At 43.6% G+C, this 21,425-nt stretch overlaps 2 protein-coding genes and 3 non-coding genes across 15 annotated transcripts in view; 4 read left to right on the forward strand and 1 right to left on the reverse strand.

Moving 5' to 3' along the window:
* The first annotated feature begins 939 nt into the window (after positions 1 to 939).
* The window catches only part of Cdc20b (cell division cycle 20B), an 86,045-nt gene continuing 65,559 nt past the window's right edge, over positions 940 to 21,425 (forward strand). For 2 of the 10 annotated variants that reach the window (XR_003950451.1, XR_873755.2), the window contains exons 1-2: positions 940 to 1,406; positions 1,679 to 1,741. Coding sequence is in view for 8 of the 10 variants with exons in the window: in XM_011244659.2 (XP_011242961.1) it covers positions 1,344 to 1,406; positions 1,679 to 1,741 (126 nt within the window). In the remaining 2 variants the exon portion in view is untranslated. Of the gene's footprint in view, positions 1,407 to 1,678; positions 1,742 to 9,554; positions 9,617 to 21,425 lie in introns of all 10 variants that reach the window. The other 8 variants (XM_011244659.2, XM_011244662.2, XM_011244660.2 and 5 more) reach the window with 6 other exon arrangements.
* Positions 1,948 to 2,056, forward strand: Mir449c (microRNA 449c). The gene has a single exon (NR_030452.1). It is a non-coding gene; the product is annotated as a microRNA 449c (primary transcript).
* On the forward strand, positions 3,384 to 3,463 carry Mir449b (microRNA 449b). The gene has a single exon (NR_030602.1). It is a non-coding gene; the product is annotated as a microRNA 449b (primary transcript).
* On the forward strand, positions 3,499 to 3,589 carry Mir449a (microRNA 449a). The gene has a single exon (NR_029961.1). It is a non-coding gene; the product is annotated as a microRNA 449a (primary transcript).
* On the reverse strand, positions 8,722 to 12,395 carry Gpx8 (glutathione peroxidase 8 (putative)). 2 transcript variants are annotated; one of them, NM_027127.2, is made up of 3 exons: positions 12,137 to 12,353; positions 11,397 to 11,658; positions 8,728 to 9,264 (listed from the first exon to the last, which is right to left on the reverse strand). In NM_027127.2, exons 1-3 carry the CDS (start codon positions 12,338 to 12,340, stop codon positions 9,101 to 9,103), a joined length of 630 nt encoding a protein of 209 aa, NP_081403.1. In that variant the 5' UTR covers positions 12,341 to 12,353; the 3' UTR covers positions 8,728 to 9,100. The 2 variants fall into 2 exon arrangements, with proteins under 2 accessions (XP_017171085.1, NP_081403.1); XM_017315596.2 differs by lacking the exon at positions 11,397 to 11,658 and having other exon boundaries at positions 8,722 to 9,264; positions 12,137 to 12,395.

A 21,425-nucleotide genomic window follows, 5' to 3' on the forward strand; every position in this document is an offset into this window, starting at 1 on the left:
AATGAGTAAGCATTTGATCACACTGCAAGAAAAGTAGCATTCTTGTGGGGTAAGAAAGATATTCTAATACAAGCATTCTGACAAATCTCATGTGGGGTTACCAGCACACATTTTCAACCGTTGTCATTGGAACACTGGGAGCTGGGTTGCTACGAAGCCGGTATTTCTTGAATTTTCAGACGTACTAGAGTGGGCTTAAGTTATTGAGCAGTTTGAATCTCCTAGCCCCAGCATGCACAAAACAACTTATTAGAGTTAAAATGCAATCTGCTGTCACTTTGGGATGGGGACCTGGGAGCAGAGAACCTGGCTGCTGGACCTCCTAGGTTGCTCAGACAGTTTAGTCTCCTGCCATATGGCCCAGCTTGCCTTGGCAGCTCAGATGGGCAGGCAAGGCTGAGCAGCCCATCTGGCTCCCTGTCTGTCAGTCGTCTCCAGGTCCCTCCAGACCCTCGAGCAATTTCATGATCGATCCAGTCCTAGGCCTGGTCAGCTGTCTCACTGGCTTTCCTTGGCTCTTTCCCTCTCTCACAAACTTCCTGCTTATGAAGTAGCTCCCAAGATCCAGCAAGAGAACTTGGCCAGTTCCCCAATTCCCCAAGTGGACAGTGCGGATAATTTATTAATTGGAAATGTCAACGCATTTCTCGGCAGCCTAGACACCCCCCCCCCCTTTTTTGAGTTTGAGTTTGAAGACAGAGGAGTTAACATGCTCATTGAGAGACATGTTTACGTTCAGGAATTTTCACAAGCGATTATCACTAAGCAGTAAACAGAAGGGTGAGAATTACTGCACGCGTCCAAATTTGATAATCAGGGTGGGGTTGAAGAAAAGGAGAGGGGAACGGAAAAAAAGGATTAGAGTCAGTTAGGACGAAACGTTTTTGCTTTTGAAAACAACAGTGAACTCCAAAAACCCCGCTTCTCTACCCGCCGACTCCGCACCTCCTGCGGGCTCGGGCAGGAGGCTCAGGCCCGCCACTGCTCGCGGCAAAGCTTGGCGCTGCGGCGCGCGCCGCTCGGGAGGCCCAGTGCGGGGGCGCGGGTAGGAGGGCGGGACCCGAGCGAGCACCCCGACACCCCAGACTTGACGTCATCGAGGCGCTGGCCTGTGGCGGGACCGACGGAAGGAGGTTCCCGCTTTGATTGCCGCCCCGCGGGCTTTTTAAAGGTTACCCTGGGGAATACGCTCCAGGAGCTGTGGGAGGAGCGAGGGTCTCGGGGGTAGGAGGGCAGGTTTGATGGGTTTAGGGGGACGAGGCTAGCGGTTTGGGAAGTCGTGGTCCTGCTTAGCCCCTGAGGGGGAGAGGCAAGGCGTCCAGGAACAGCGCACTCACTCGGAGATGGAGTGGAAACTGCAACGCACCGCCCGGAGGAAGATCCGGACGGAAGAAGAGATGTTGTGGGTGCGTACCATCCTTTTCTTTCTTGACCCAACCCTCCCATGGGGCTTCTTGCAGAAGGTACGGTTTGTAATACCCAGTAAGGACCAAAAGATGCCATGAAATTCTACAGCCTAGTTTAAATTTTGAACGGTGTGAAATTTAAGTTCTGGAGATACCTGGTTGCTTTAGAAAGAATGAGTGAATCAGCAAACCCAGGATTCAAAACAATTCCCCACTCTCCGTGACGATTTTCCTAGAGTTTTCTCCCTTCTTATGTTAATCTATTTCCAAAGGAGAACATCATGCGGGTGCTCGCCAACGGCATGAAGCAGCAGCGAAATCAAGGTTCCCCCAAGGTGAGTTTTCTGGGCTTGCCCTTCTGTCTTCATTCTGATCTCGAGCAAATTAATTCTTGCTATAGAAGGCATTTGCAGGAATTATGGGAGAATTAATACAAATTAAAAACCTTTACAGAATCTGAAGACTTAAGAAATGGATTCTCACAACTGATGTAGCTACTTATACCTGCTTAGCGGGCGCTTCCCAGTGTCCGGCTCCACAGAGGATGAAGTGTGGGTGTGTCAGGCAGGCAGTGCATTGCTAGCTGGCTGTTAGAACTTTATCCCAACAGTTGCTAGCTGCACTACCCTCTGCTGCACTCAGAAGCATGCAAAGACGTGGAAATAGTGCCATCTGGTGGATAAGGAGGTGTCTTCAAGACAGCTACTAAAAGCTGGATCCAATATAGTATTTCTGCCCCTTAAAGCTCTAACCCAAAGCTTGCAGTTCTTTTTAAAAGAGTGTTCTTTTGAAACTCATTTTTATTACCTTGTGTTTATTTACCTGCACTTATATCTGTGCATCACGTGTGTGCGTGGTGTCCGCGGAGCTCAGAAGAGGGCTTCTGATCGCCTGGAACTGGAGTTTCAGGCTTTTGGGGGCCGCCCTGTTGGTGTTGAGAATCTAATCTGTGTTCTCTGGAGGAGCAGCCAGTGCTCTTTTCAGCCGCTGAGCCATCTCTCCAGCTCCTGTACTTTCTTTAATGGATGAAAAAGTTAAATCCTCATCTGACTCACATCTCTAGCACCACTTACTTCTCTTTACACCAAATAGCCCACATGCTTTTAAATTTAGATTATTAGCTAAAATCTCACCATTTGAATATTTTTCTAGATAACATACATTTTTCTATATTCAATCAGTGACGCTTGAAATCAAATATATAGCTGGCCTTTTAAAATGCAGTGACTAATGTCACCTATAGAGAAATAACATTTAAAAGCCTTTACATTGTGTCTTTAGTTATGTTTCCTGCCCAAATTATTTTATCTTCTAGATACTTTACTGCCTAATTCAATTGAACTTTTGTTAATTCATTTTTACTTTGCTAACATCTTTAACTTAACATTAAATTTGGAAAACCCAAGTATAAGAATACAGAGTTCTTAGTCAAGCACTTAATGCCAGCACTTGGGAGGCAGAGGCAGGTGGATCTCCCGGCTCCAGGCCAGCCTGGTCTACACAGCAGTTCCACATCAGCCAGGGCTACAAAAAAAAAAAAAAAAAAAAAAAAAAACACAAAAACAACCTGTCTAGAAAAAAATTAGCCAATCAACCCCCCACCCCCAAGGGGGAAAAACAAACAAAACATCAAAAACCACATTTAAAGTTCTTAAAAGTTTTTTTTTTTAAAACATGGGTATAGCTTGGTAATATAAATTTTGTTTCTTATAGTTTAGGAGACATTAAACAAGGTTTCTCTATAAATCCTCTTCAGTTACTAAGATTAGAGTTCTGGGGTTGGCAAGAAGGTTCAGTAAAGGCACTTACTGCCATGCTATCCCAGGAATTCACATGGTGGAAGGAGAAAACTGGCTCCCTCAGAGTTCCCTTGCTCTCCGTATCCACGCCACCACACTCCAGCAGCTCTGCAGCAGTGTCTTTCTGTTAGAAACTTAGCCTCAGCCACTCCACAGACTGTGAAAATCCGAACTTGCCAGACTCGGGTAGGCAGTGTTGTTAGCTGGCTGCGTTGGGTCAGGCCAGCAGCCACAGCTACCCTGCCACTTCCTTCTGGCTGGGTTCTTCTTGTTAATGAGGTGCGCTGTCTTGCCTGTGTGTGATGGCTTGGCAGTGTATTGTTAGCTGGTTGAGTATGTGAGCGGCACCAGCTAACATGCGACTGCTCTCCTATTGCACACACAATCACCACCAGCATGCATTTACAGCTCATGTATGTGCTTTGCCATGAAGAGGGGTACTATTATGATAACAGCTATTAGTGGCTTGGGGTGACACAAGGACATATTTATAGCAGTGAAAGTACTAACCATTGTTACTTTAAAAACTCAAGTAATATTTTCTGAGTCCTAGCTTGACATTATCAAAGCATTTATAAAGTTATGTGTTTGTTGTTTTAACACAAGATTTAGAATAAAATGGAAAGCCTTGTGTATTTGCCCAAGTTTCCAACTAAATCAGTTTCATGATAGAGTAGAGCAGGTCTCTCCAACTTTATGTATACACCAAGTGGAGGGAGAATTTGTGTTAACTTTCAAAATGACCCACACGTTAAAACATCTTCACTAGAAGTATCTAGACAATTTGGGATATCTTGGGGATGTGGTAGGGATGGGCTTATTTATTTGGGGAGACAACTCAGTTCTTCCATTTTGTATAAAATATTGCAAATATTTTTTACAATAATTGGAAGGACATGAGATCTAGTTTATAAAGAAAGAAGAAGAGCTGGCCATAAATATTATTTAAAATACTTCCTCATTCTTTGGAAGGCCGTTTGATTCACGGAACAGAGTCAGAGGTCATATGGTGACCTCAGGTGGACATCTGCAGGAAATCACCAGAACTCACTGTGGTGTACTGGTGACTACTAGAGACATAGAAGAGAAAAGAAAAAGACTGCACTCTTTAAGTTATTGGGCCAAAATCTCCTGATGAAATAAATTTGCATTAACTATTTAAATGTAAATATATTTCTTAGACATAGGTTAAACAGATGCTATTATCTGATTCCTGTGTATTTTACTATTTTCAAATCTCATCCTTGGTGTTGCTGCTGTTGACCAGTATTATTTTATGATGGTCTTTGTGTTTAAGACAGCTAAGTAAATAGTATTTTCATTTTTTTTTTAGAATTTTTATTTATTCCCTGAGAATTTCACACATGTATACAATGAATTTTGATTCTATTCAACCCAAACTTCCCACTCCCTCTGGACCCTTTCCCAATACCTCCCTTCTACCTCTATGGCTTCTTTTAAAAAATAACACCCTGAGTCCAATTAAAGCTGTCCACATTCCCACGAGCGGGGGGCCATCTATCTGATCCACTACAGCTCCTGCCCGTGAAGAAAAATGACCTCCGTTTCCCATTTGTCATCATTCTCCAGCGGCTCTTCAGCTAGGGTGGAGCCTCCGGGCCCCTCCCCACCCTGCTGGATGGTTAGCAGGCTTCATCTTACACAGGCCTGCTTATCTGTCGTTAGTTGAGGAGTGTAAGGACCATACAGGGCCAGAAGACAGTGTTCCCAGTACTCTTCCTCATTCCCTGGCTTACATTCCTTCTGTCCCCCTCTTCTACAATGTTCCTTGACTTTTGTGGGGTTGATATAAATCAGACACATCAACAGTCACTTACTCTCAGTACTTTGATTTATCATGTTTTCATCTTTTGAGATAGGGTTTCTCTGTGCAGCCTTGGCTGTCCTGGAACTCACTCTGTAGACCAGGCTGGCCTCTAACTCAGAAATCCGCCTGCCTCTGCTTCCCAAGTGCTGGGATTACAGGTGTGCGCCACCACTGCCCAGCCCGATTTCATCTTTTTTTTTTAAGGTTAAATTTCTGCATGTTTTTTTTCTTTAGTTAATGACTTGTCGATAAAAATAAAATCTACTAAACCTAGAAGGCTTTTCTTTGCGTTTTAATTGAAAAGCAAGGCATAAAACACCAACATTTGCACTCAATAAACATGTATATATTTTGGAATGTTGGGATGTAACCTAGGACCTTGTACAAACACCCCCATGCACGCGTATTGAAAACACTTCCTAATTCTATATTACTAAGATGATGAGAAAGGAGGGCGGAGTGGAGTGAAATCAACGTAAGGGCATGAGATCCATTGGTAAGGAGAAAAATGAAGGAAGAAGAATCGGCCAGGCATAGCAGACTACACCTGTAACCCCCAACATCAGGAGTCAGAGGAGTTTAATGCAGCCTTGGCTATAGGACAAATTGTTTGAAGCCAGTCTGGGTTTTGTGAGACTCTCATTCCAAAATAAAACAGCAAAACAAAAAGCAAAGCAAAAACAAAGATGAACTACTACTAAATATAACGTGTCTGTGGGGGTGGGAGAGGAAGGGAGGGAGGGAGAGTTATACACGGGGAAGCCAGGGAAGCAGCAGCCAGGAAAGGATGAGCTGGAGGCAGGAAAACCGCAGTGCTGTCCACAGCACCTGAAAGGGAGCCCTGCCCCTTTGCTACCCCATTCTGAATTCTCTCAAGGGCAGTGCCCCAGCAGAGTCCCGGAGGAGAGACCCAAGAGTGGCAGGGATTCATTTGTAGGCAAAGCGACAGACAGAATTTACTGCAAGTCAACCTGAGGACTCAGTATGGGTCCACGTTATCCAGGCTGGTCGTTTTCTCCCACGGAAACACTATTATGTACAAGGGTCACTCAGCGCTCCCAAGGCTTACTCAGGACAGACTGCTAAAACATAGTCAATATTTGAAAAGAAAACATAGTTTCTCGTTTCCTTCTTGGGTTCCCTCTCCCATTTCCTGTCCTCCTCTTCCTCCCCTTTCTTCCTCCTTTCTGCCTCTCCCTTCCCTCCCCTCTACTCTCCTTACTTCTGCCCTGCCCTCTTCCTCTCCTTTATTTTCTTTTTGACCTGCATATTTTCCTCCTTGAGGCTATCTGTATAGAGAGAGTGTGTAGGCCATCAGACTTCGCTGGGATTAGGCAGCGTTCCATAATTCAGAAACTGCATACATGTCCACATTTGTATGGACCCCGTCAAAATAGTGTATTTACAATAAGAAAAAGGGCATGTTTGATACATTTCACGTTAGCCTTTTCTCTTTGGGGAGCCTTATGACACCTTTATCAATTCTATTTGTAAGGATTTTTTATTTGCTGGAGCCATCTTCGGTTGACTGTGAGAAGCAATGGTTAACGATCTCAGAAAATATACAAGCTAGGTACTAAGCCATTGATACTGACGCTGGTCACATGGGAACATTTAGGCTATGAAATTATACAGCTGCTATACAGGAAAAGTCCTCATATATAAACACATATATATGTTCACATATATAACATAATTTGTGTATATTATATATGTGCATATATGTAATTATAGTGCACCTGTAACATGTATATATGAATACATATATAACACATTATATATGTGTATATAACTTACATATGTTATATTTATGTACACATATATAGATGTACTATCATTTTTATGATTAAGAGGTGCCGCTTTCAGGGCACATTCATATTAATTTCAGTCCCACTGTTCTCTGCTGATGCATCTACCAAGAATAGATGAGTTTGTATGATGAACTTTAGTCAACAAATTATTAACTCAGCGAAGGTACATGCAACCACATCTCTGTTTTGCCTTGAAGATGACACCTTTTCACATACTTCCCACGTCCTGCAGCAGCCTGTATCTGGGAAGCAGTAGCCCAGTTAAGTTGATAAGTGCGACCCCCTGAGTCGTGAGTGGCGGCACACTAGCAAACAGCTCTTCTCCACTATCAGCTGAATGTTAGGGGTCTCTGAAGGGACCGTTGAGTTTCTGCCAGGGCCATTCACAGAACATGCTTTTAGAGCCTTGCCTGCCCGCTCTGCCTTTCCAAGTGCGAGGGGAGACTGGCTATTGTTGAGAGCATGGGTTAGATAAAGCAGCCTGACCTGGAGACACTGGATGGATGGAAGCTCTTGATATGGCCCCGGAGAGAAGTGGTGACTTGAGGACATCAGAATCACATCTACTGGGACAGTCAAGGTCACTCTCTGTTCAGCTTTGTGATCACCCACCTGGTAGGGTGGGTCTGCACAGCCTGTGTGTGTGTGTGTGTGTGGGGGGGTGGGCTGCATTTCTGCTCAAGTGCCTGGAGGGAGCATGCTCAGATGCTGCCTGGGGGGAGCATGCGCAGATGCGTTGACAGAGCTTTTGGTGCTCCGGAAAATCAGGAGTCGGAGGACGTGGCAATAAGAGCCTGGGAAGTAGCACTAGGAGGGGTGGGTTCTGCTCGAAATTGAACTTGGAGACCCAGAATGTAAATTGCTAGTTGGCTTTGTTGGGGTAAAATTACAAAAGACAAGTATTCAATGGCTCCCGTTTCACTGACCACACTCCATTTCTGGTTGCTTCCCTTGTGAGAACGCCATTTGACAGAATTTGGAAGGCCTTTTTGTTCCAATTGACCTCCACCTTACAGGTAAGGGGACTCATGTTAACAGTAGTTAGTGGCTTCCCAGAAGTCATGCAGTTGGTGAGGCGCACAAATCTGGCATTCAGGAGGCTATCCCTGCAAGACTTGCCACCTTTAATGGGCACTGCTCTTCCAGAGAGCTCACTGGACATCCATAGCCCTGAGCTTGGAAACACGTTTGGAAGCAGGTGTCATGGAATGGGTTTTGTTTCTGTGCGAATGTTAGTATAGTGTGGTAGCCTGCCTGAACTCACCCCAAGACCTTCACTTGTCTTCATTGGGTCGAAACGGAGTCAATCACAGGTTACCTACATTGGCTCTTCCTCCTCTGCCCAATTGTAAATGGCTGTATTCCCGCCCACCCCCGACATCCGCCCCAGTAGTTCTTTTATGCAAGGCACTTCACAGGATAATAATTCACCTTTATCATTTGGCAGCTTACTTTCTTAGCTACAAGGCTGACGACACGGAAAGATTATGGCTCTGGGAGAAAAGGTGCAAGCATTTTCAAAGAGGTGCAGGGTTGAATTTGAGAGCTTACGTGACTGCAATGCCTCTCTTTGCATTGAAGGGTGTTTTAATTTTATTTATTTATTTATTTATTTATTTATTTATTTATTTATTTATTGATTGATTGATTGATTGTTTTTTTTGTTGTTGTTGTTGTTGTTGTTTTTCAAGACAGGATTTCTCTGTGTAGCCCTTGCTGTCCTGGAACTCACTCTGTAGACCAGGCTGGCCTCAAATTCAAAAATCTGCCTGCCTCTGCCTCCCAAGTACTGGGATTAAAGGCGTGCTCCAGGATAGCCAGAGCTACACAGAGAAATCCTGGCTCAAAAAACTGAAAAGAAAAAAAAATGCACTTTATATTTTGCAACATTCATTGTATATTTTATTACAGCTAGAGTTAGTTACTCCAAAAATGGCACCCTCACAGTGTTCCGGGTCCCATGTGGTGTGTGCTTTTCCCACAAGGTTAATCCTAGAGAAAGTTAAGTTGGACAACAGTGAAGGGTATTGGTGACTGAACATTCTAGATTTTTCCTTCTGGTCAATAGAAGTAATATACTTCATCATGGGTTGGCCTCCAAGCCTCTTTCTTCCCTCTATAGGTAACATTTCTATCTTGGGGACAGCCATTACATCTGAGTAGTATAGTAAGATGGCCTTAAACATCTTTTTTGTACCGTATGTTTTGGAATCTAAAACCTCTGTCCTGTTGTACTGGCCTGACTCCACGGTGGTTTCATAGATCCTCTTTCTTTTTAAGAATAATTTGCCCAATCATTTGTGATACATGAGGTCTGATGGCTTCAAGGGGTTCTTCTGGCCTCCAGAACTTCACGACTTGTCCCTCAGGGTTGACCAGATACTTCCAAAAATTCCACCTTGGCTCCTTCTTGGAAGAATCTAAAACATTCAGAATATATTTCCATGAGTGTGATTTTATTTTTTGTTGATAAATTTTCAGTTTTCTTAGCATATGCATAAGTGACAATATTATAACCAGGTATTAGGATTGTCCTAATATCATTAATAACAAGAAGAACAAAATAAAACACCACAGAGAGCAGAGGTCAGAGCTTTAATAATCAGACTTCATAGGTAGCTGTCCTGATCTAGAGTTGAGACATGAAACAAAGTTGTATAGTTTAGATGTGTTGATCTAAAGACATTTTCTCTTTTTGTCTGCTATGTAGCCCAAGCTGCATTTGAACTTATGTTCTTCCCGACTCAGCCCCTTGAATGCTGGGACTCACAGGTGAGTGCCACCAGGCCTAGCAAGACCGAACAAATTTAATCTTTAGTTCTTAATGTTCATGTAGCCCAGGCTGGCCTCAAATTCACTACATAGCTCAGGCTAACTCTGAACTCACTATATAGCCAAAGCTAACCTTGAACTCTTAATTCTCCAAGGCTCCACCTATCTAGTAGTGGGATTCTAGGTGTTTGCTACCACATCAGTCTGTTTTTAACATTTTAAATATATAAAATATTCTAAAGTCCTTGGTAATAGGAGTGTATGAACTGATCTTTCATATTTAATGTACTAAGGTTTCAAATATTGCTATGAATGAAATAGCTGAAAATGGTAGGGGACTTGAGATAACCACTGAAAAACAACAATAGTCTTTTGATAAATCTTAATGTAAATGTTTTCATTTATATAATTCGGGATCTGTGTCCCTAATATTGATGAATATGAGAAAAAGAGATGTTAACTAGGGGTTGGAGAGATAGTTCTGTGGTCAAGAGTGAGTGCCGCTCTTGCAGACGACCTGGGTTGGATCCCCAGCACCCATGTGGTGGCCCACAACTGCCTGTGACTCCAGTTTCAGGTGACTGGGTACCCTCTTCTGGCCTCCTTGGAAACCAGGCACACAAGTACAAAGACATACACGCAGGCAAAACACTCATATACATAAAAATAAAAATATCTCTTAAAAAAGATACATCAACTAAAACTAAAATCATTAAGTCCCGATTCTGTGCCTAGCCAAGCACGCTCAGCATTCAGCTTGTTCTCACAGCCCCCAGAGGTGGGCATTGCTATCCTCAATGTTCTGTGTAGGAGACAAGTGAAGGCCTAAAGTTGATGATTTGTAGCTGGTCAGTGGTGGAGGCAGAGTTGATACCTTCTTCCGGAATCTAGACTTTACCTCTAGGTTCTTACTCTCCTGTCTACGGTCAGTGAGATCTCACATACTGTTTGTCGCATTTTTGGTTATATGAGGTGAGTTAGGTTCCACAAGCTCCCCCCCTTCCCCCCCCCCCCCCCCCCCCGCTCCCAGTAAGAGCTGTAGAGCTGTAGAGCTATAGTGTTTGACAGAGTTCTTGTTAGATTTTACTTGGATGCTTTGCTCAAGAAAGAGTTCCTGTCCTACCTTTTCTGTATACCCCAGAAATAAAAGCCACAGGGTTCCTGTTCATTGTCTTACAAGTGCTTTAGCTTGCTTTAAATAGATGGCCGTGGAAATAGATTCCCGTGGCTACTTTAATTATAGAGGAACCCTCACATGACTGGGTTTTGAAAATAAGTTATTTTGCTTTGGATCTCTGCAAAACCCTGGCAAACTGACAGGTCAACCTTGAGGATAATGACTCAGATAAAGAGGCCACCATAAAAGTAAGCATAAAGACATACTCAGTTAATGATGTGCTGCCATCAGGTATCCCTGAAGTGTGCAGCATTAGTACAAGGCAGGGAGACTGCCCCAAAGGGCAGTTAGATTACTGGAGAGTTGAAGTATCTGGGAAAGCAGGCATGGCCACGCTTCACATTAGGCCTTCACCATGATGGTCACAGGAGTAAAAACATATCAAAGTAGAATTCTTTACCATCCCAGAAGTCAGAACATCGAGTTAGAAAGTGGCAAAGGGCGAGGTTCTGGATCCTTGACAGTTTTATGAAAACTTCCCAGTAAAATAAACGAAATATGAGCTCTAGCCCTAAAAGTATCTATTTATCTTTCTCTATATCATTCATATGTAATGTATGAAATGAGAAGAATGAACAACATTGAGGCAGAGTAGATATTTACCAACAATAAATCTAAACGCAGGTTCTGCTTCCGGCCCTAAAATCTTAATCTTGTGGAAGATGGGGAATGTGACTCCGTAGTTCTGTCTCGCAAAAGATTCTACCTCCTTGCTGGACTTGGGCTCCGATTCTCCAAACTGATTGCACGGAAAAGCCAGGACGTTGAAGTGATAGGGCCCGAACTCCTTGTGTAGCTCCCTGAGAGTCTGGTAACTCTTGTCTGTGAAGCGGCAGTCACTAGCCACGTTTACAACCAGGGAAGCCTCCCGGAAAAAGAAAAAAAGAAAAAAAAAAGACCCACCGGAAAGAGAAGCAAAAGATTAAAAAAAAAATCTTCATACAGCTAAAATCCTAAGCCATTTTGGCAGACTACGAAGTCTGATAGATTCCATATTTTTAGACAGATCCAACTTTATTGAAAACCATAACCCAAATGAATGGTCGAAGACTGTGACAAAGTTTTAGTTAGGTTATGTAAAGAACACTCTTAGTAGCGGGTCTCAAAGCATCTCCTAGATAATACAGCATCGTTTCCTCACAAAAGAGAAGACAGCTTTCGAGAAAAACAGTTGCTTTGTGGAGTGGAAGTTTAAAGCTCTTAGAATTCTGATAACTAAAAGGACCACTAACGATATTACTTTGAAGACTACATTCCAACTTATGGCTGTGCCGAACCCCACTCTATGCTGAGAATAAGTGTCAGGGCCAAGGAACAACAGAAATAAAAGCCGGAAGACTTACTTTGCCTTTGAACTTTTCCAGAGACACGGTCCTTCCTTTGGCATCCTTTACTTCAAAGGAGTAGAAGCTGTTGGTTCTCGGCTTCAGGAATTTTAACTGAAGGAGAAAAAGCATCACGGTGCACAGAACCATAGAGAGCAAAACTGCAAATATCTTTGCTTTGGGCCCGGAACATTTTAATGGGTAGGCAGCGAAAGGCTCCATTTTGGACGATCCTGGGAGTCTCAGCAGGCTGGAATGCAAGGCGGGGCTGAAACTTGAAACCCGCCGAGCTTAAGGAGAGCCGGAAGGGGTTACAGACCCTTCGGCTGCTGAAGAGCAGGAGGACCCTTCCCAGAAGAATCAAACGAAGTCAGAAAATCAAAAAAAAAAAAAAATTGTTAACGTGGCTGCACTTTAACTTTTTTTTTTTTTTTGATAGAAGAATTCTATCGTTTTAGTAGATCCTTAAGACGCCCCCTTCTACGAAAACGTTTTACCAGAAGGTGGTGCTCTTGTAACTTGGAAATGAGTGGTCATCGGGCTGCTCAGCATCCCGTGTGTTCACTGAGCAATAGATTGGCTGTGGAGGACTGAATAACACCCAGAAATGGCTTAGAGTGTAGATTAATGTGGTCTGTTAATATGACGTGTGACCACAAAGAACTTAAAGGTTTTATGTATTTATTGACGTACTATATGAATATAGAGAATATTTATAATAGAGCAACGAAGGCTGGAAAAGATCATCCTATTTATTCTGACGTCATCTAGTGAAGGCAACCAGATGCCAGGAGAAGACAGCAAAAATAGAAAGCCATAAAGGCATAACACCCATTCTCTATTAGAAACCATAGCAGCTATTGTCTTCTTCAATTTTGTCTTTGTCACTGGTGAGATAGTTTACAACATAACATGCACACACACACACACACACACACACACTCACACACACAGAGGCACACATTCACAGGCACACAACTCACATACACAGATACACACACACAGACATCCACACACAGGCACACATATGCAGATACACACAGGTATACATATGAACACACAGGCACAGACATAGGCACATACACACAGGTATACACACATATACATAGGCACACACCCAGATACACCCATATACACATATCCCCATACATACACATATATACACACATTCCCCCCACATATGCACCCTCACACACATAGCCCCTCATATACATATACATACACATACATATACATACACATATATACAATACACACTATAGATATGCCCACATGCATACACACGCACATATATCCCACTGATAAATTTCATGAAATGGTTCTTTACCCACTCTGTAGTCCTGACCATTGCACTTCTGAGACAGCATGGTTCTGACCTATGAAAATGACTCATGGATTCCAAACTGTAGATGAAAAAATCCTGGGCTCTGTATTAAAGCACAACCCTTGCAGCAGAATTCAAATATTTAAATAGCAGAATTCAAGCACAAGCCCCAAATGAAATCCGCAAACCCACATCTGTGCGGACACACTCATTAGCTGCTGTATCTTTCATCTCTTTTCTCTTTGGCTATAGCTCACTACCCAGGGCCTTTGCTCTGAAGAGCATAGTTACTGGGGGTGGACACTGGAGGCAGCTGAGGGCTGCATATCCCCAGCCTCCTTAGGATTTGCCCTGTTTACCACACAGGAAATTCTGGACTAACATGACATCCACTTGGTGGCACTGCACATTTCTAGGAGGTCTAGACGCTGGCTTTCTCTTGCTCCTGGTGCTTTTGAGCACCTGTCCCCAGCTTCTGTTGTGTGTGGGGTTGGGTGTAGTTGAGCAAAGGTAGTTTAGGCTTGAAGTTAGGTAAGAGGATTCAATGGTAGTGTGTACTGGTAATCCCAGCACTGTGGCAGCTGAGGTAGGGGGATCATGGTTCTGTCTCCAGTCAGGGTTACACACAGAGAGCCGGTCTCAAAAATAAAAACAAGAAAAACAAAAAATTAGAAAGCAACCAACTAACCACTACCATTTCCACTACCACCATCACCACCACCTCTTCCTCCTCCTCCACCCCCACCACCATCACCACCACCTCTTCCTCCTCCTCCTCTTCCATCACCACCACCACTATCACCACCACCTCTTCCTCTTCCTCCTCCTCCTCCCCCTTTCCCACTACCACCACCACCACCTCCTGTTCAAAGGACCCGCCTTCCACCATGTCCTTTGTTACTCTTTTGTTACTCAGCCACTCTGGCCTCACTCTCCATTGGGCTGGGACCCTTGAACCTCTTACATTACCTTCACCTAGTCCACCCAAGACCTCTGGACTAAGAATTTTCATAGCCTCCCCTTTAAAAAAAAGATTTATTTTATTTATGAGTACACTGTAGCTGTCCTCAGTCATAGCAGAAGAGGTCATGGGATCCCATTACAGATGGTTGTGAGTCACCTTGTGGTTGCTGGGAATTGAACTCAAGACTTCTAGGTAAGGAGTCAGTGCCCTTAACTGCTGAGCCATCTCTCCAGCCCCCAAGAACTTTAATTCTTTGTAGGATCTCCTCATGATGCATGCATACCACAGCCCCAGAGCCTTACGGGAAGGATGTGTGCCTTGTCTCTGTGGATAAAGTCCTTTATCCAGTTCATCAGGCAATCCAAGTAAATGGATGGGGAACTTGGTCTCTAAACAGTTAACCTATAGAAGAGCTGCTAAAATTTGAAAATTTGAACCATGTGATTCATCCCTTTGTGATAGGGAGCTAGAGTGGTTCCCTCTGTGAGGGTTGCTGGTGCACCGCTCCTCAGACAGGGCCTTTGTATATAAGGTAATACTGTTTTGAGAAAATACACTGGCCTGTTTTCTCCTACAGAGATTCACCAAGTGATCCAGAGTAGAGTGGGTTTGAAAAGGCTAGAGTTCTGCTGTTTAAACTTGCAAGCAATCTCAGCACAAGCCAGCATTCTGAATAAGTAAGCAATCATTTGTGTCTGAGGCACATGTTGGTCTTATATGAAAGTTTGCTGTAGATGGACACTTTTAAAACTATTTAGTTAAATGTTACATCTATCATCATCTATGTATGTTTTGGTGTGTGAATGTATGTGTGTGTGTATATGGATGCATGTATGTATGTTTGTGTATGTGTATCTGAGCATCACTGCACATCTGTAGAGGTCAGGTGACAGCTTGTAGGAGTTGGTGTTGTCCTTCTGCCACGTGGGTCTTGGGGACTGAACTTAGGTTTTCAGGTGTGAGGGCAAACCTTCCTGTGGTTTTATTATTATTATTTGAAATGGGAGTTTGCCATATGTCCAGACTGGCTTTGAGATTGTGGTCTCCTCTGGTCCTCCTGACTCAGCCTCCCGAGAGCTGGCACTACAGCTGGATGCCACCACATCGAGTGCTAACACATCATAATAGCAAGTGCGTATTTCTTGTCAAGGATAAACTTAGGGCCAGTGTGTTTATTTAATGCTCCTTAAGGTTTGGGAAGGTCAAATACTGAAAGCATGGGGTATACATTTCTAGGCAGGCCCAGGATGACCACAGACTTGGCAGGGTTTCCCTGTGCACGATCTGATGTCATCTCCCAGATATTGGGATTTGTCACTTATTTATACATTCTACCTACATTAGGCTCTTCTCAGAAATAGCATGTGCCACACTTACATGTCTTTGCAGAGGGATAATGGCCCAGAAAACTCACCAGTCTTCTTTTAACAGGTGAAGGAAGGTTTTTTTAAGTGGGAGGAAGGGTTGCTGAGATGGCTGGTGGGGAAATTAACGAGTCAACGCGGGATGAAGTGATTGGCATGGTTCATTGGCAACCTCAGTCTTCGAAAAACATGTGATTAAAGTTCCAGTGAAGGAGCCAGCTGTGGACAAACCGAGTTCTGGGGACATGCCAGGAGTGGAAACAGAAGGCAGCAAGGGCGACCCTACAGAAATCTCTCTGTCTCTCTCTGTCTCTGTCTGTCTGTGAGTCTGTGTGTCTGTGTGTCTGTCTGTCTGTCTGTCTCTTTTTCTCTGTCTCACACACACACAATAGGAAGGAGTTAACTCAGCTAAGTTTAAAGAAGTAGTGAACACAGCAAACAAGAACAGAGTTTAACACTTTTTAGCTTCATAACCAGAATCCTTTGATCTGCAGAACACCATACCATTTCTTGGTAATAGGTAAACCACGTTGGTGAGAGACAGTATAGGAGGCAAGATTGCCCCAGCAGTCTGGTGAAGGAGTTCTGCTCACCAGGAGACCTTTAGCTTTCTAAGAAGTTCCTATAAAGGTGGAAAGAGTCTGGGAATAGAGAAAAACAAGAAATCAATTCCTCGTGTCCTGAAACCACTTGTAGGGAGTTGCAGAAAGTCTGCAGAGCAGAAAGTCAAGATAAGTCTTCGTGAAAGCAGTGTTTCCAAACGTGTCAGAAGGACCTCAGGGGATGGATGGAGGCTCAGAATGCCCCAGGAGTAGGCATGGGCAATGAGAACAACAGATACTTCTTATTAGAAAATGAGCAGGATAATTTTTATTTAAACCTTTAAAAATTGATACATAAAACATTAAATTGTACACACATATAGGTCATCAAGGAATGTTTTAACACACAAATATATTGTGTGGTGTTTAGTTCATCTTGTGCATGTCTATCTCCTAAATATCATTTGTGGTGAAAAATCCAAAATAATTAAAAAAAATATTTTCTTTATCAATAAAATTATGACAGTTTTAGTTTGGGTTATATTTTTCATTAGAATGTGAAAGGGGTAGGGAGTGTTGAAATGTTATCATTTGAAACATTAGTGTCTGTTCATGATGCATGTTCTGTCCATTTTCCCCATGGCACGATGCATTTGGAGGTCAGAGGACAACTTTGTAGAGTTGTTTCTCTTCCTCCACCTTTATGTGGGTTCTGGGGACTGAACTTAGGTCCCAGGCTTGCCCAGAAAGTGCTTTACCTACTGTGCCATCCCATCAGCTCAGTTTGGTACTTAGGTCCCAATACTAATGCACAGTATTGAGACTCTGATTTCAAAGTATCTTGTTGTTAGAATGCCACATTATTAGGTGGGTCTGGGTGTGTGGCAGGGCTGTGGTCGGGCTAGTGGGGCATGCACTAGAGTCATGGAACCATCTTTGTTTTTGCAGTCTTCGTCATGAGATTTTCTTTCTCTTTTTTCTCTCTTTCCTTCTTCCTTCCTTCCTTTCCTTTTTTCTTTTAAAATTACATCTATCTATCTATCTATCTATCTATCTATCTATCTATCTATCTATCTATCTATCACTTACCTACCTATCTGTGTGTGTGTATATATGTGGGTGCATGTCATGGCATACTTGTGGAGACCAGAGGATGACATGTAGGAATCAGTTATCTCCTTCTACAATGTGGGTCCTGGGGATCAAACTCAAGTTTGTCAGGTTTGGTAGCAAGCATGTTTACCTTCTGAGCCATCTTGTCTGTGCCATCATGAGATTCTTGCAAAAGTCCATCACCAACTTGTGTTGCCTTTTCTGAACCTTACAGGATTTTCTCACCCACCAAATATTTGTGTGTCAGGTCATTTGTCACTAGACCTGTTTGCTTCTGTTTTCTTGGGCACTCCATTCTGTGACTTCCTGGCCTTATTTTTAACCTCTCTAGGTTCCTTTTTATTTATCTTGGGCTCCGGATTCCTCTCTGTGTAATGTCACCACGATGTAGCCACTCAAGGTGGACAAGCTGAGCCGATGGGCTTCATCCCTTTCCTTCCTTTGTCTTATTTTTCTTATCTTCCTCTTCCTCTCTATTAATAAATACTTGAGTCATTTAAAACTATGCGACAGGCATTTCCTTAGCAGGAGATAGGTCCTGGAACAAAAGCTTAAAAACATCAAAGATGAAGCAGTGCAACCCGCAGCCAGGGGTGTCTACGTGCCACCTCTGTGTTTTCTATATTTGCATATCATTTGTTATTGCTGTCATATTTTAATGTAAATAGGTTAATTTACCTTATTTGAATTAATTTTTGCATGGGTAAATTTTATATTAATGCTGAAAGGTTAAAAGATTATGTTGAATACCTAACTCTACTCCCAGTGGAAGAAATGGCTGACAGATTGTACTGTACATTCATTAGGTTAAGGCCAGTTGTGCTCTCTTGGGAAGGCCACTGTATTGAATGAAAATTTGCCTCTTCCTTTCATTGGTCCAGGTTTTGCCAATGGAGCAACTTAAAATCAGCCTTCTTTCTTTCCATAACTTGGATTTATTTAAGTATTTGATAGTTCCTTTTGTGTCTTCTTTCTTCTGGGTTGGCACTCTGGCTTCCCTTCCTGCACACGATGGAGTCTTGCACGAGCTGGTGCACAGCTGCTGTTAGGAGTTCATCTTAGCCTCTCTCATGTGAACCCTGTCCTCCCAGTGGACTTAGCCTCTCTCCTGTGAACCCTGTCCTCCCAGTGGACTTGGCCTCTCTCCTGTGAACCCTGTCCTCCCAGTGGACTTGGCCTCTCTCCTGTGAACCCTGTCCTCCCAGTGGACTTGGCCTCTCTTCTGTGAACCCTGTCCTCCCAGTGGACTTGGCCTCTCTCCTGTGAACCCTGTCCTCCCAGTGGACTTGGCCTCTCTCCTGTGAACCCTGTCCTCCCAGTGGACTTGGCCTTTGAGTACATGTCTTCTCCCCTTTCTTTTTTCTTCCTTCTCCTCATCTTCCTCATCTTGTATTTTTTATTTTGAAATGTCAAAATATTCTGAAAAGTATATACAATGGATATATAGCATAATGAAAACAATTAGGAGAAAAGACGCTGGCCACGTGCTGTGAAGCCCTCCTGTTAGCTCAGCTTTGGGGAGACAAAGGCAGGAGGACCTGGAGTCTGGAGTTCAAGTCTGGCCTAGACCATGTAGTGAGAACCTGCCCACTTTAATCCCCAAAGCAAATATTCTACCAACCATGTCCAAGCGGCAGCCCAGACTGACCATGGAGGTGGCCTAATACAAATTTCTTTATTTAAACCACTATGTGATTGGTTTTTGCCATGCTCCTTCCTCAACTTGATTGGATGCTTCTCAAGAATGAACATTGTAGATGGCAATATTGTGTCACAGTGTCACCCCTGTCAGGTCAAGAAATGGATCATTCCTGCCCAGACCCCAGGTGCAGTGATGCCTCCCTCCTTTCTAAGTTCTGCTGCAGCACCTATGCATATCCTGAAACATGCATTTCCCCTGTCTTTGTACTTTGCTTAAATGAAATGATATTGTCTGTTCCCCATTTTTCCTGCTGTTTTCTAAGCCTCGTGCTGGTCTTTGTGTGGAGGTGCAATTAGTGCCCATTTTCCAGTATTCAATGTTATAAACGTTTCAGTGTATACATTCTCCCGTTGACCAGCTTCCTTCTGAAAGCATAGTTCTGAGCCTGGACATCAGTCTTCAGTTGAGTGCTGACCATTCTGGAAACAGTGAGAGTTTCCTTTCTCAGTCTCAACATGATTTCTCTGTTTTAAAGAACATTCTAGCCAGCTGTCGTGGTGAATGCACTCAGCACCTCCCAGCCCTCAGGAGACAGAGGCAGGTGAATCTCTGTGAGTTTGAGGCCAGCTTGGTCTACAAAGTGAGTACCAGGACAGCCAGAGCTGGTACAAAGAGAAACCCTGTCTCTATAAACTAAAAAGAATTATGTGTACATGTCTGTAATGTATATGCATGCACATGTCTATATTATATATGCATATATATATATGTATATTATGTGCATAGTATTTATCCTTCAAGGTGCCCTTGAAGGCCATCAGATCCTTTAAAGCTGAAGGGATAGGCAGTTGTGAACCCTACCAATATGGGTGCTCAGGACTGGACACTGGTCGTCTGCGAGAGCAGCACTGGCTCTAAACTAAGAACACCTAAGCGATTGTACTGATTTAAAGAAAAACTGCATTGCTTTCAGCCACAGCAGCCATCTTCCAGTAACTCTCTAATAGATGACAAATCAGAGGGCCATTTATGTCCTCTAGGCCTTTTAGCAAATATGGAATTGTTTCTCTGGCCCCACACATGTGAATCTGCAAGAATGATGATATTGTAGACATCAATGGAATTAATGGCCATCATTCAAAAAACAATGCCTTATAGCTAGGGCAAAAAATGGAAGAGTCTACACCATCACCCAGCTTGGTGTGGGCATCACTGTGAACAAACACATTAGGGGCAAGGCCCTTGCAGATAGTTAATGTGCTGCCTGAGCTCTAAGAGCTGAGATAACTTCCTGAAGTGGGTGACAGAGAATGATCAGAAGAAAGAGGAAGCCGCGGAGAAGGGCTCCTGGGTTCCGGAAGTGCCAGCTTAAATGAGGGTCGTGATGAGACACGTTCTCTAACTGGCATGGCTGACTGCTTGGCATATTAGAAGTGTTAGCAATATAGCATGGTCTGTTTGTTGGATACTCTGTGGAAAGCCATCGGAGGCTGCGCATCAGCCTCCTGCGGAAGAAATCAGCCAAAGCACGGTGGCTTAAAACATGGCCTCCTTCTCTTGCAATTATGGAGGTGGGAGGCCAGTTCCGCAGGGCAGAGGACGAATGTCAGTGTGCTTTGCCCCCTCCAGACACTCGCCTGGAGCACCAGTGCCTTATGCTTCTTAGTGCTGGTGAAGGTCAACATTTCTGCCTGTGGATGTTAGTGCTGGAGTCTGCTCTGCGGCCACAGTGCCATTTCCTCTTGGATCATCTCCTTCAACCATCTTATCAGGGCAAGTGATGGTATCCAGGCCTAAATAGGATGGTGGGGGTACTATCCCCAACTCATGTAAGCTAGTCTGAAGCTTTGTCACATTAGTTCCTTGTGTGGGTACTTCACAGGCAAAGCCTCTTTGCTGTGGAAGGTGACATTGATAGGTGGCAGGGATTAGGATCTGCAGTCCTAGGGGACCATTACTTGGACTCAATAGCCTGCTAATCCAGTGTGGAACAGACAGGCAATGTTCCAGGTAGGTCCTTGAAGGAGTTGTAGGTGAATCCAGCTGAGAATGTGAGCCAGTGGTTACCTCAGCAGAGAGTCCTGGACAAGAATCCAAGTGGGAATCATTCAAGATGGACCGAGTGACAGTTGCCAAGTCAGAGGAATGCAGACATGTCACGGCACAGTGTGACTACCAGCGTGAAGCTTATTGATCACTCTCCTCATATGACATCCCAGATTTGCTCCTTTCCCTCCCTCTTTTAAACTCAAGATTATTTTGTCTTGAAAGGTATATTTAGTTTCTAGAAAACCAAGGAGATTTTGAACAAGAGTGTCTGTCTTCCTTCCAATATGGCAGCCCTCCTTGTTTTCGTCC

The sequence above is a fragment of the Mus musculus genome, chromosome 13, assembly GCF_000001635.26.
Source record: "Mus musculus strain C57BL/6J chromosome 13, GRCm38.p6 C57BL/6J".
Classification (NCBI taxonomy): Eukaryota; Metazoa; Chordata; class Mammalia; order Rodentia; family Muridae; genus Mus; species Mus musculus.